The 12,890-nt window shown below is 33.8% G+C and overlaps 1 protein-coding gene across 1 annotated transcript; it reads left to right on the top strand.

Annotated features, from left to right (window-relative positions):
- Positions 1 to 8,992: 8,992 nt before the first annotated feature.
- On the top strand, positions 8,993 to 11,083 carry LOC110104384 (GDSL esterase/lipase At5g33370). Its single transcript, XM_020833464.2, has 5 exons — positions 8,993 to 9,529; positions 9,614 to 9,741; positions 9,811 to 10,053; positions 10,166 to 10,418; positions 10,571 to 11,083. Exons 1-5 carry the CDS (start codon positions 9,244 to 9,246, stop codon positions 10,801 to 10,803), a joined length of 1,143 nt encoding a protein of 380 aa, XP_020689123.1. The 5' UTR covers positions 8,993 to 9,243; the 3' UTR covers positions 10,804 to 11,083.
- The last annotated feature ends 1,807 nt before the right edge of the window (positions 11,084 to 12,890 follow it).

Raw genomic sequence — 12,890 nt, 5'->3', positions numbered from 1 at the left:
AATATATGGACCATTTATTCCATGGCTTAATTTAGATAGCTATATCCAATCACATCAGCTTCTCTTAAATATTGCTTTGTTTTGCTAATTTCTTATGTGTTGGAGATACTGAAATCATTGATTATGCTAACTTTCTGAAGGGTCTATTTTTCAATGTCAATTCTCAATAAATGTTTGTTAGAATGATTATTTTTTATTAGTAGTTTTGAATATGCTGTAATCATAGGATTGGGATTGCCTATCCTTTAATATGGCCATCTTTGTCCAAATATTTCAAAGGCTCTTTTAGCAATATTACCTCTCTTATAAAGGGAAGATTTGTGTTTCTTCATCCTCTTTGTGTTTCTTGGCTTTCAATTTAATGTTTCTATTTTAAGTGCTCATGCTACTCAATTTAGAGCCTTGAGTATAGTACTAGGATGTGGTAAGGAATTGTTACTAGCTCTAAAATTTGTGGCATTAGAGTGCGTAAGTTTTGCGTCTTAATTTTTTACTAAGATTCAACACAAACAAAAACTAAAAAGAAAAATACGAGTGACGCTATAGTTTTTATATGTAAAATTTAAAAAGAGAAAAACCAGAAGACCCAACATAATTGAAATAGTTGAGCATTGATTACAAAAGCTTGTCAATCCTTTAATTTGGAGATAGCAAAATTGCAAGTATATGAGGATCTCACAAAATTATCATAGCGTCTATATGGAATGAAAGGTTTTCGGACGATGGCTAAGAGACAAAAGTTCAACAGTGTTAGTTAGGTAGTGGTGGACCTAATAATAATGATTGGGTGGCGACGGTTCGATGTTAGCAATCTGGTGGTGGTTGTGTGATGCCCCATAATCTAATTTGGAAGAATTATTCATTTATCTTTTCATAAATAACAATCATAGCTATCTAATATTATATACATCGGTAATAAATATCAAAACAAATTGTATAATTCAAAACATTAATTTACACATATGTATTCATTTCCAAAAATCATATACATTACTCAGGATCTACACTATCATATCACAACTATTCTGCCCTGAGTACAAAAGAATGACTAGAACAAAAAAATAGAACATGAAGAATCCTAACCAGCCTCACACTCATGCTCCCCTGCCCTGACTTGAAACCATTTAACCACTTATAATGAGCAAAAAAGCCCATGAAGTCATCAAAACCTACAACTGATTCAAAGCACATCAAAGGAGTAATATGCATGTCAAAAGTCAAATCATAGTAGTTATATTTATATGATCATTGAATCAATGCAAAAAATAATAAAATTCACATGCAATAATAATAGAATTTATAAGCATTAAAATATTACAGTACGAAAGCCAGTAAAGTAGTAAACTCGTACAAGAGTCAAATCTAAAAAGCAATCATAAAGAAATTGTATAAAGCATTAAATCAAAATATTGGTAATACCAATTAGTACAGAAATTGTATAAAGCATTAAATCAAAAGATCGTTAAAGATTGTTGAAATTGAACCAATACGGTAAAATCATATCGAAATGTAGTTCTTTCAATAATTTAGATTATGGGTACCACAGGTTGGTTGATGGCAATCCGAAAATGCTAGTAAGGCAATAACAATCCGATATTAGTAGGAAGAGGTTTGATGATTGTGGTATACAATGGCGGTTTAATAAGGGTGGTCAGGCGATGGTGGTCCATCATTGGTATCTAGCGATAGCACTGCTCCGACAAATGTGGTCATGAGACGTATGTCTGGTGATGACATGTAATAGACCAAAATTATAAATGAATTAATAAAAGAAAAATTTGTTGAATGGCACAGTGTCTGAAACGTTGTGATGCTATGTCTAAAATTTATTTTTTAAAAATAAAATTTCTAAAATAATTTATATTAAAACCTCATATATTTGACACAACCCAAAAACTCGACACAAATCCGATTCGAAAATTTCGGGTTAGGGTCAACCCATACCCAAAAAAAGGTCAGGTGCAGTTCAACAAAATCGACCTGTTTTAAAAACCAGTCCGAGTTCAGGTTGAGTCCGAGTTCGGGTTGACCCAGAAACTCAAAACTGGCCTATTTTTTATCTGAAAACCCTTTTTTGACCTAGTAGCCCAACATTGACCCATTTTTTACCCGAAAATCAAAGATTAACCCATTTTGACCTGAAAACTAGCAATTTTTAGTCAGCCCCGGGTCATCTGAGTCGTGTCTAGTTGACCCAGACTCAAAGGGGGCCAAATTGGGGTCCAAAAAATCGACCTGTTTGCAAAAATGGGTCAAGTTGACCCTAGTGTCGGATCAATTCCGGGTTCAACCCAACCCGTGACTCGAGATTGTATATATATATGCAAATTGATAAGTATAGTGATAGTTGCATTGGGTGTAAATGATGTTTGCTATTATGTTATATGTAATGTAAAATGTTTGTAAAAGTAAGAAAGATTAGCTGAAAATGATTAACTGATTCAAGTTAGTTGGAAACATGTCACCATGTACAGGAGGGTGGGCAAACAGATTTTCCTTTAAATGAGATTTATGGTGTAATTCTAAAAAATATGAAAAGGAAAATATAAGGAGACTGATTAATATGATATGATACGCCGATGAATAGGAAGTGACAACTTCTTACATGAAAGTCACCTGACTTATAATATATGATATGATATTGATTCCTGGAAATATGACTGATATGATTGAGACTGATTCCTATAGGGTTAGCCTATAGGATTGGATACAAAAAAAAAATCACAAGTAGTCGGATATTCTATCTTACTTGCATATGTATTTGATATCAACATGCATGAAAAATAGCACATGTGATATGATATGATATGCATACGATACAGGATATGACTGATACATACACATGATATAACTATTAAGATTGATATAAAGGCATATAATACACATGAAATATATATATAGCATTGCATATGATAAAAATATATAATATTCATGCATTGATAATTAATATTATACAACATACATAAATAGATATTTATTGGCTTAATATAACGACTGTACTAATATATAAGGAAGGGCATATAGAATGAAATAAATTATAATTTATTGACATGCATAGATTTATAACAGACATATTCTGCTGTACTTGACATGAATATATAAATGATAAGACCTACTCAATCTTTATGTGACTACTGATCACTGATTGCTGAACCTGAATTATATTGCTTTAATGATTTCAATTGCTCATATGAATTGATATTTTTTTTATATTGACTACTACATAACCTTACAATTACATGTTTATACTAGTATGAATTGAATGATTATAAATATATTATTTTCTACTATCATGTAATGATTGTAATTATAGGTTATGATAACTTACGAAGCTGTTTGCTTACTTCAAGATTTTTACAAGTTTTTAGTGAGGGGTTAGGATCCAGTAGAGTGAGGCAGATCATGATTTAAGTTTTATTTTATTTTTTTTATTTTTGTTTATTCTTTTGCAGTCAGGAGTATAGAAAGATAGAACGATAAATTGATTGATCTTCTGGCTATTATAAATTGAATTTTGAGGAATGAATATGAAATAAGTTGATGTATATGATTTATAATTACTTCCTCTGGACTTATTTATATTAATGATTTAATAGAAGCTATGTAGACTAATTAAGAGATGAACTAAGCAATTCTTCTAAATTTATGTCTTGGGGTGCACATGAAGATTGGGTAATACTTGTATGACAGTAGAGATCGGATGGCGATCAAACAAAGATAGTAGGGTAGTGGTCCGATGACAATAATGGAACAATGGTCTGACTACAATGGTCGAGTTGTGGTCCGATAATGGTGGTAGGGCGATGGTCCGATGATCGCGATCGTGTAGTGAAGATCGAATCTTTTCAGTAACATCATCCATTAAGGCTGGCTCAATCAGATGTCTCTATCCCACCTCCGTACAAGATAGAGGAGTTTCATACTTTCTATCATATATAGCTTCATACGGAGCCATGCCTATGCTTGATTGGAAACTATTGTTGTAAGAAAATTTGATAAGAGGATTAATATAATCTTCCTGATTGCCACCAAAATCTAGAACATAGAGTCTCAAATGATCCTCCAAACCAGAATAGTCTTCTCAAACTACCCATCAGTCAGAAGATGAAAAGTTGTACTAAAATGCAATTTCATTCTCAGTCCTTGCTGAATACCTATTCACAGCCTGGAGGTAAATATGTCATCCCCGTCAGAAACTATAACCTTCAGTATTCCATCCAACTTGATGATCTTATACAGATATATCCGTGCTAATCTATCTACATAATCAAACTGTCGGATCAGAATGAAATGGGCTGGTTTCGTCAGATGGTCAACTATAATCCAAATAGCATCATGTCCCTATCTCAACCTAGAAAAATCCATGGCAAATTATATAGAAACTTCTTCCCATTTTTACTTTAGAATACATAATGGCTGCAAAAAACTTCCCGATCTTTGATACTCATTACTCAACCATCACTAATTGACACCCAGCATTGAGGCTCTTCGATAGTGACATTTCTCGGGTTTTGCCAAAATCCACACCAAACACTTGGGACTCATTATAGACCACGCAATCATTTTCATGCATCAAAATACTCCCAAAGGCATGCAAATGATATAAAAACTCAAAAGTTCAAATCTTTATATTTTTTTTAGTCAGTTCAACACGAGTAGAATTGAATATTGAACATGGAGGTGTCACACTTAGGCTTGTCGACACTCGATTTGATTATAAGCATGTTAAATTTAGAGATCATTTGGTCCTCCAATTGATATCTCCAAGTTTTCAACTATGCTTCAAACTCTTAATTCGGGCTTATTTGAATTAGGATCGGATCATTTTTTTGCTTTGTTAGATTCGTCTCATAGAGCCTATCAATTTCACTATAAGTTTGTTGATGATACAAAATTTAATTCTAGAATCTTCCAATTTAAATATGTATCGAGATTCATGCATCATCAAGCCAATTTTTTATGACGTATCAAAAATAAACAATTATATTTTAGGTGTAATTGCTCTAACATTAGCTTTTTTCTCAGCAAGAATTATGTTTATTAAATAATGTCGAAAAGAACTTGAATCTCTTTCAGTTTAAGTTACTAATTTGAGTATCAGAGAATTCACTCAAAAACAACACTAAACTTGAGCTTAAGATAAAGATGTCTCATCTTCATTACTCTTCTCTGTAATAAGGAAGCATAGAAGCATGCAGCAAAGAGATCTATCAACTGAAATTCTTAAGTAAGAAGTGAACTTTTTGTATCCTCATACAATATTCTGAACAATTATTTTCTGTTTCATAATAAAAGATATCAACTTTTTCTTTTTTCAGATTAGAAAGAAACATATTGATCACTGTGATATGAACAACCTTGGGCCGGGATGTCTGGTATCTTTCTAATTAATAAGAACACCATATAGATGGACTTACTTGTTGGTTTCATATGACATTGTGGGTTTTTCCTTGGTGCTTCATGTAGCATAGTTAGGTAGTTAACAAAAGAAAGAAAAACAGAAAGTGAAAGGCTGTGAATTTTTCTCTAAAAATTTTTAACATCGTCATCATAGCAGAAACAGTAGTAATAAAAATATAAAGTAATCATCAATTGTGAAAAATCTGTAAAAAAAGGTTTTTTTGATATTTTTTAGCTTAAATTTTCTTCTGTTTATTTACTCCAAGTAATTTAAAATAGGTGAGCAACTTATTCCAAACAGTTGAAGCTTTGAAGTCTTTCCATTTTGCAAAATAATGGCCACTAAAGACGGCAAGGTAATGCCAGGACCTCTTAGATGTGTTTAATATCTCATCTTCTGTTATGTCGCAGGCTTTAATTTTTCTACTAGAAGAGGATTTAATAGACGAAAAGTGTGGTTTAGATTCAACCACTGTAAATCGAACTGAGTTTTCCTTATATTATATTTCACTCCATCCAACCATAAATCTATTAAAATTTTCAGTTTCTCTTTCATATTTCTATAGCTGCTTAACTGATTGGAAACTTCTTTACTGTTTTTCTTATTTCTATGAATTCCACCCTTGAATTAAGCAGTTCTGCAAATTCCTGAAACATTACAGCCTCATACCAAATTCCTTGCAGACTTCTGACAAGCTGTGCAGCTTCTCATTCTTAAGCCAGAAGGCTTCCTACTTATTCTTGTTTCCATTTTTTCCAATTATTATTCAAGAACATAGAACAAAATGCATATCCAGAATGTGACAATTGAGAATTGAAGTATTGGCTGTTTGCTACTGTTGAATTTATCTTTGCCATTCGCTTGTGGTGAAAGCTGTACTTGTCAAAGGTGAATGATCATAGGCAAAATTTTAATGGAAATAGTACACTATCTTCTGTAGCATAGGTAGCATAATCATTAAAGTTAGGTGTGGAGTTTAATTTTTCCCAATCATTTTGATCTTAGGACTGTATTCGTATATATATACCTCGCCTCATTGATTTGTAAAAAGAGAAGAAACTAAATAATGGTTGCAAGATCTCGCTCATTCTTTTCCTTCATTTAATCATCCGTAGAGGCGAAGGTCCCAAAAAGTAGTTAGTGGAGTGATTGGATGTCAGAAATTTTAATATTGCTCGGTGTCATATAAATTTTTTGTATGTTAGGCAGTCGATAATAACCACCAACAAAGATCCAAAGGTCCGGTTCAAAGTTCGGGACCTTGTCAAAAGGAAATCATCAACTAACAAATGGAAGAAATGATCTGACATAGGATTTAGTAGGCTTTTCTAAATCTCTGGTGACATACAACAACAACAACATCAAAGCCTTTGTAAGCACTACGTGGGGTCGGCTACATGAATCCTTTTTATCCATTGTGTCCTGTTAAAAGTCAAATTCTCGTTTAAATCTAATAAAGAAAGATCTTTTCTAATATTTTCTAACCAAGCCTTTTTAGGTCTACCTCTAGCTTTTTTAACATAATTTCAAATCTAATACCTCTACTTTCCTAATCGGGTCATCGGAAGTGTCGTTTTATGTGACCAAATCATCTAAGATGACTCTCTCTAATATTATCTTCCACTGGAGCTACTCCAACCTTTTCACGTATATGCTCGTTTCATATCCTATTTCTAAGGGTAAAGCCACTCATCCACCTCATACTCATCTCTGCAACACTTAACTTAGTATTATGCTTCTCTTTCAATGACCAACATTCGGCACCATAAAGCATTGCAGGTCTCACCACCATCTTATAGAATTTTCCCTTAAGTTTGAGGGGTATTTTTCTATCAAACAACAAGCCCGATGCATTCCTCCAATTCAACCATCCAACTTGAAGTGGAGGTTTTTATTTGAGAATAAATATTTGTATCTTGTATTTATCTCTGGACTAATGAACATTTCTAGTATTCTCCTTATAGATTATTTTTCTCATTCTCATAATCATTATTACTCTAAGGCATGAGCTTTTCCCTGACATCTTCGCACTAATTAGTTGCCTCCTGTTTATGTTGAAAAAAAAAAATCTTCACGTGACAGCAAGTTTGTCCATGCTAACTCATCAATAATGGAGCTCATTGTAAAGGTAATGGTGCACTATGTTAGCAATTCACAGAAATTAAATAGCAATAATGAAGGTAGATGTAGAACCAAAAAGTAGCTAGAAAAGCCATCTTACATCATAAATTCACTAATAATCTTCTATAAGACACTTTTTCCTATCCATTTGATATGGCAATGCTAGGTTTCCATGGCAGATTTACTTCTTTGGCCTCTACTTTGAAATGCAATGTACTTAGATTTATTATTATTATTATTATTTTAATGATTGAGTATGGCCACACATCATATTTTTTATCAGTAACATGAGCGAGTTAACGGTGTTTCACCAGAGAGATTATTATGTGCGGAATCCGAACTCATTCAGAGGCGAATTGAGGCGTGCCACGTCATCGGATGCATTGGGCCCCGGTGACGTGGTGCGCCCCAATTCGCCTCCGAACACGTTCGGATTCCGCATAGAATAATTTTCAAACTGAAGGTTGAATCAGCTACTCCATCTTAAAAAAACTACCCACATTTATTTCTTTCACATGTGGCTTCCTCTATCTCACACCACCATTATGGCCCTCCCATTAAATATGAGGCAGGGTTATTTTCTTCCAGCTTTGGCTCATAAGTAGAAACGGAAATTGGTTGGATACTTGGATGACAATTAATAATAGCAAGAATAGCATGACCATTTCACCAGTCTCTCTTGGTACTTGCTTATAACCATACAGGGCTGACAGTTAACTAGAACAATTTGGGAAAAAGTAAAGAAGAGGTGGTGGGAAATGGCAGTCCTGCTGTCAAAGGATTTTTGCTGACAGTTTGATTACATTTACATTGCTTTCTGGGAAAATTGAAAGATAGAAATTGGCACACCCTGTGTTTTTTTTTTTTTTTTTTTTGTGATGAATTTGATAGGATTAGTCATAATGAAAGAGAATCAAGAGTCAAAACATAAATAAAATACAAAAGAAGCTAAGAAGAAATCTATTAGGAAGAGATAAAAGATAGCAAATAAATAGTATAAAAAAGCTAATCACAGTCAGAGAATACTTTAAACTGAAAAAGCTGCTAATGAGCCTAAAGTGAATCTAACATGAACAAAACATGAGCCGAGGTCGAACAAAACAAAAACCAAACAGACAAAGCTAAAAGGCATGCCAAGCTTGCACAAGCTCACTTAGGCTTTGTTTGGAATGGCTTTCTTATTGCTTCTTAAAGCAGCAAGAAAGTTGTCTCAAACGAAGCTCTAGTGTGCAAACTATATACTGTTCATGATGAAATAGTATATGAAAGGACACGTGTGGAAGAAAGAAAGAAAAATTTAATTGATTCTAATCAAATTATAACGGTCATTTGATTATCTTATGATGCAATATGTTATATATCTAAAAACGCAGATGAAGTGAACGAACTACATTCAAAGTAAGTAACAATTACAGGCAGGAGAATTTGAAACCATAGATGGTAACCCCATCAGTCTGTAAATATTGAGCAATTGGGAATTAAGTTCCAGTAATGGATAAGTTAGCAGCCAGCTACCATTGGAGCAGTGGAAGAAAACAACTTGAAAATTGTCATCATTGTCACTCATGCATGGCTGGCTCACCAGTGGCTTTTAACTTTCCTCTCTGTTGCTTGGCCCATATCTCCAACTCCCTACTTGTCTTAATTTAATAGATATAATACAATTTGATTAATTATAACTAGAGATCTATATATATAAAGCCACTTGTCTTTGAACCTCCATGTGCATGAGTATTGCTAGCACCACTACAACTTGCTTGTTCTTGATTATGGAGTCCTCAAGTGTTTTCCTTTTCTCTGTGGTTTCCTTGCTAGTTCTTAGTGAGCTTGTGCAGCAATCAGAGGCAAGAGCATTCTTTGTCTTTGGAGATTCTCTTGTTGACAGTGGAAACAACAACTACTTGGCAACCACCGCTCGGGCCGACTCGCCACCATATGGCATTGACTACCCGACGCACCGGCCGACCGGACGGTTCTCCAACGGGCTCAACATACCCGACATAATCAGTAATTCTGATAATTGACAAATTTTACAGTGTCCTGAGCTTATATTCTCATTGTTGAGTTGCTGAACATGTTTATTACTTGCAGGTGAACGCATTGGTGAGGAGCCTACATTGCCTTACCTGAGCCCTGAACTGCAAGGGGAGCGGTTGTTCGTCGGAGCCAACTTTGCTTCAGCTGGAATTGGCATTTTGAACGACACTGGAATCCAATTTGTAAGTTTTGAAATTTCTTCAGTGAATTCAGCTCTTATATGCCTAATAAACTACATTGTTGTTTTGCAGCTGAACATTATAAGGATCAATCAGCAATTGGGATACTTTCAGCAGTATCAGGAGAGGGTAAGTTCTCTCATTGGTCCTGATGAGACACAACGGCTAGTAAATCAGGCTCTTGTTCTGATAACTCTTGGCGGCAACGATTTCGTCAACAATTACTACTTAGTACCCTTTTCTGCTAGATCTCGGGAGTTCTCTTTGCCAGATTATGTTCAGTACATAATCTCTGAATACAAGAAGATTCTTGCGGTATAATTCTTCATTACTAATATCAACCACAATTGCACGATCCATATTTGCATATAAACTAAAACTCCTGCACTGAATTTGTCTAAGTTACATACTGCAACTAAATCTGCAGAGGCTTTATGATCTGGGAGCCCGGCGGGTCCTCGTCACCGGAACCGGTCCCCTTGGTTGTGTCCCAACTGAGCTTGCTCTGAGAAGCCCAAACGGCGAATGCGCAGCGGAGCTGCAACGGGCCGCCAATCTCTTCAACCCCCAGCTTGAACAGGTCCTTAATGAGCTCAACAGCGACGCCGGTTCAGATGTGTTTGTTACAGCCAATGCATTCAGGATGCATATGGACTTCATCAGCAACCCACAAGCCTATGGTGAGAATCAAGCTTCCCTCTTTTCATTCAAACCTGATATAAATCATCAATTTTTACAAGAAAAAGAAAGAAAAACTATCATCTTGAACATATATATAGAGATTTGAATTCCAAAAGAAGATGAGAAATGACTTGGGAACTGTTCTTGGCAGGCTTCGTTACTTCTAAGGTGGCCTGTTGTGGGCAGGGAGCATACAATGGAGTTGGCCTCTGCACAATTGCTTCAAATTTGTGCCCAAATAGGGACATCTATGCTTTCTGGGACGCATTCCACCCAACAGAGAGAGCAAACAGGATTATTGTCAGCCGATTTGTGACTGGTTCTTCAGAATATATGAGCCCAATGAACTTGAGCACTATCATGGCGTTGGATGCAAGGACTTAAAATACATAGAGCATTTCCCCTTATGCTTTTTTTTTTTTTAACTTTTTTTTTGGGTTGTTTATGATTTGGTATTAGAACTTGAAGGTTGAGATGGCGATTAAAATTGGGGATATGAACTCTTGAAGGTTTAATAAAGCCTCTAGCCAAGTTAATTTTTATTGAGTTGTATCTGAATTTGATTGTTTCCATTGCATGAAATCATCTTGAACAAAATGTAAGGATGGTAAGAAGAATGTCAAGTTGTTATGATGCTTAAGGTAAGAAATAAGAGGTGACATGTACTTGTTCTATTTGCATGAACACTTTTCTTCATTTATAAGATCATTTAGGTATATTTAAGATTCAACAAAGTGTTTTGTGATGGATATTCCAAATGACTTAAAATTTAGGCTTCTTTTAAGACGATTTAGGCTTCCAGAAAAAATTGGTCATTAAACTGTAGGGGTGCAAACCAATCGAGTCGAGCTCATCAGGGATGTTCGAGTTGAGCTAGATGAGCTCGACTATCAAATATTGAGCTCAAGCTCAAACTCAAGTTCGTCCCACTATAAACGAGCTTGAGCCGGCTCGTGAGCCTCAATAGGATTTTTTAAACATTACTAATTATTTTGAATATTTAAATATTTAAATTTTTATTAAATATTTTAAACATTTATTATTAATTTTAAACAAGAAATATTAATTTAATATTATTAAATATTTTAAACATTTATTATTATAATTTTAAAATATTTAAATTAAATAATAAATAAAATATTAAAAAATATTAATTATTATTCGAGCCGACTCGTGAACTTGATAAGCTCGACTCGCGAGCCTATAAATGATCAAGCTCAAGCCGGCTCGACTCACTTACACCCCTATTAGAGGGTTCAACCTGTCATGATTTCATAAAATATTGTTTCAAATTACACTTTATTTGTTATCAGTTTTCATAAATATATTTATTTAATCCTAAATATCTTAAAATCATTGAGATAAGTTGTGCATTGGCTTTATATAATTCATTTAATTATAGATATTCAAATCAAACTTATAAGAGCTATTTAAGATGAATATTTTCAACTTTAAAAAAATTAACATATAATTAAGTCATTATTATATATCATTACATCATTTAAATAATTTTAAAATATATTACTTCATGTCTTCATCACAATTCAACCCTGGATCCAAATCGTGATTGCTCGATAAATTTTACATTAATTATCGACTATCTAATGCAACCCTCCAATTTTCTCATCCATGACTCTAGACCTGACAAAGACAATGATAAGATTAGAGTTAGTCGTCTTTGATCATTTGGGCACATAAAGCAACGGACGTCTGATGACTTGATTTAAAAAGTAAATATATTACATCTAGCATATATTAAAAAAGGCAGAGATAGACCTAAAAAGCTTGATTAGAAAGTTTTATAAATAAATTTTATTTATTATATTTAAATGAAAAACTAATTTTTAATAGAACACAATAAAGAAAAAAAAAATTCATATAACCAAGCACAGTGCCGCATTGCTCCAGCCATGGTTGCATTGCAATTTAACATTAAATGTTATCTTCTTATGAATCAATGCCCGACCGAATCTAAAATCATTGATATTCAGATCAACTCAATGATTTATCATGATTAAGTTCATGTGTAAAAATTTTCTTAGGCTTCATTTGGGACAACTTTCTAGTACTAGAAAACCGCTTTAAGAAGCACTAAAAAAACTATCCCGAACTAAGGCTTTGTTTGGGACGGCTTTTTTACTGCTTTCTAAAACGGAGTTTTAGTACAAAATTTTTTATTTTTGTACTAAAACTTCATTTTAGAAAGCAGTAAAAAAGCCGTCCCAAACGAAGCCTAAGTCTTAGGTTTCATTTGGGATAGTTTTCTTACTGCTTTTTAAAACAATTTTTTAGTACAAAAATTTCTAATCCAATAATTTTTTTGTACTTGAAAGTTGTTTTAAAAAGCAGCAAAAAAACTATCCCAAATGAAGTCTTAATCATCTTTTATACGTGAAAGTTGTTTGGATTATGCAATATGCAATTGAATCTCCCAATCACTAGTAAAAAACTCACTCAAGCAAGCATTCTGA

This window comes from Dendrobium catenatum, unplaced genomic scaffold (assembly GCF_001605985.2).
Source record: "Dendrobium catenatum unplaced genomic scaffold, ASM160598v2 fragScaff_scaffold_1220, whole genome shotgun sequence".
Classification (NCBI taxonomy): Eukaryota; Viridiplantae; Streptophyta; class Magnoliopsida; order Asparagales; family Orchidaceae; genus Dendrobium; species Dendrobium catenatum.
Note: the sequence above shows the minus strand (reverse complement) of the source record. Positions and strands in the feature narration are given on the sequence as shown.

Bases quoted from the DNA above. Each gene is read 5' to 3' on its own strand.
- LOC110104384 (XM_020833464.2), top strand. From the start codon at position 9,244: ATGTGCATGAGTATTGCTAGCACCACTACAACTTGCTTGTTCTTGATT. The intron at 9,530-9,613 runs GTAATTCTGATA...TATTACTTGCAG, and splicing joins CAACATACCCGACATAATCA to GTGAACGCATTGGTGAGGAG. The intron at 10,054-10,165 runs GTATAATTCTTC...CTAAATCTGCAG, and splicing joins AATACAAGAAGATTCTTGCG to AGGCTTTATGATCTGGGAGC.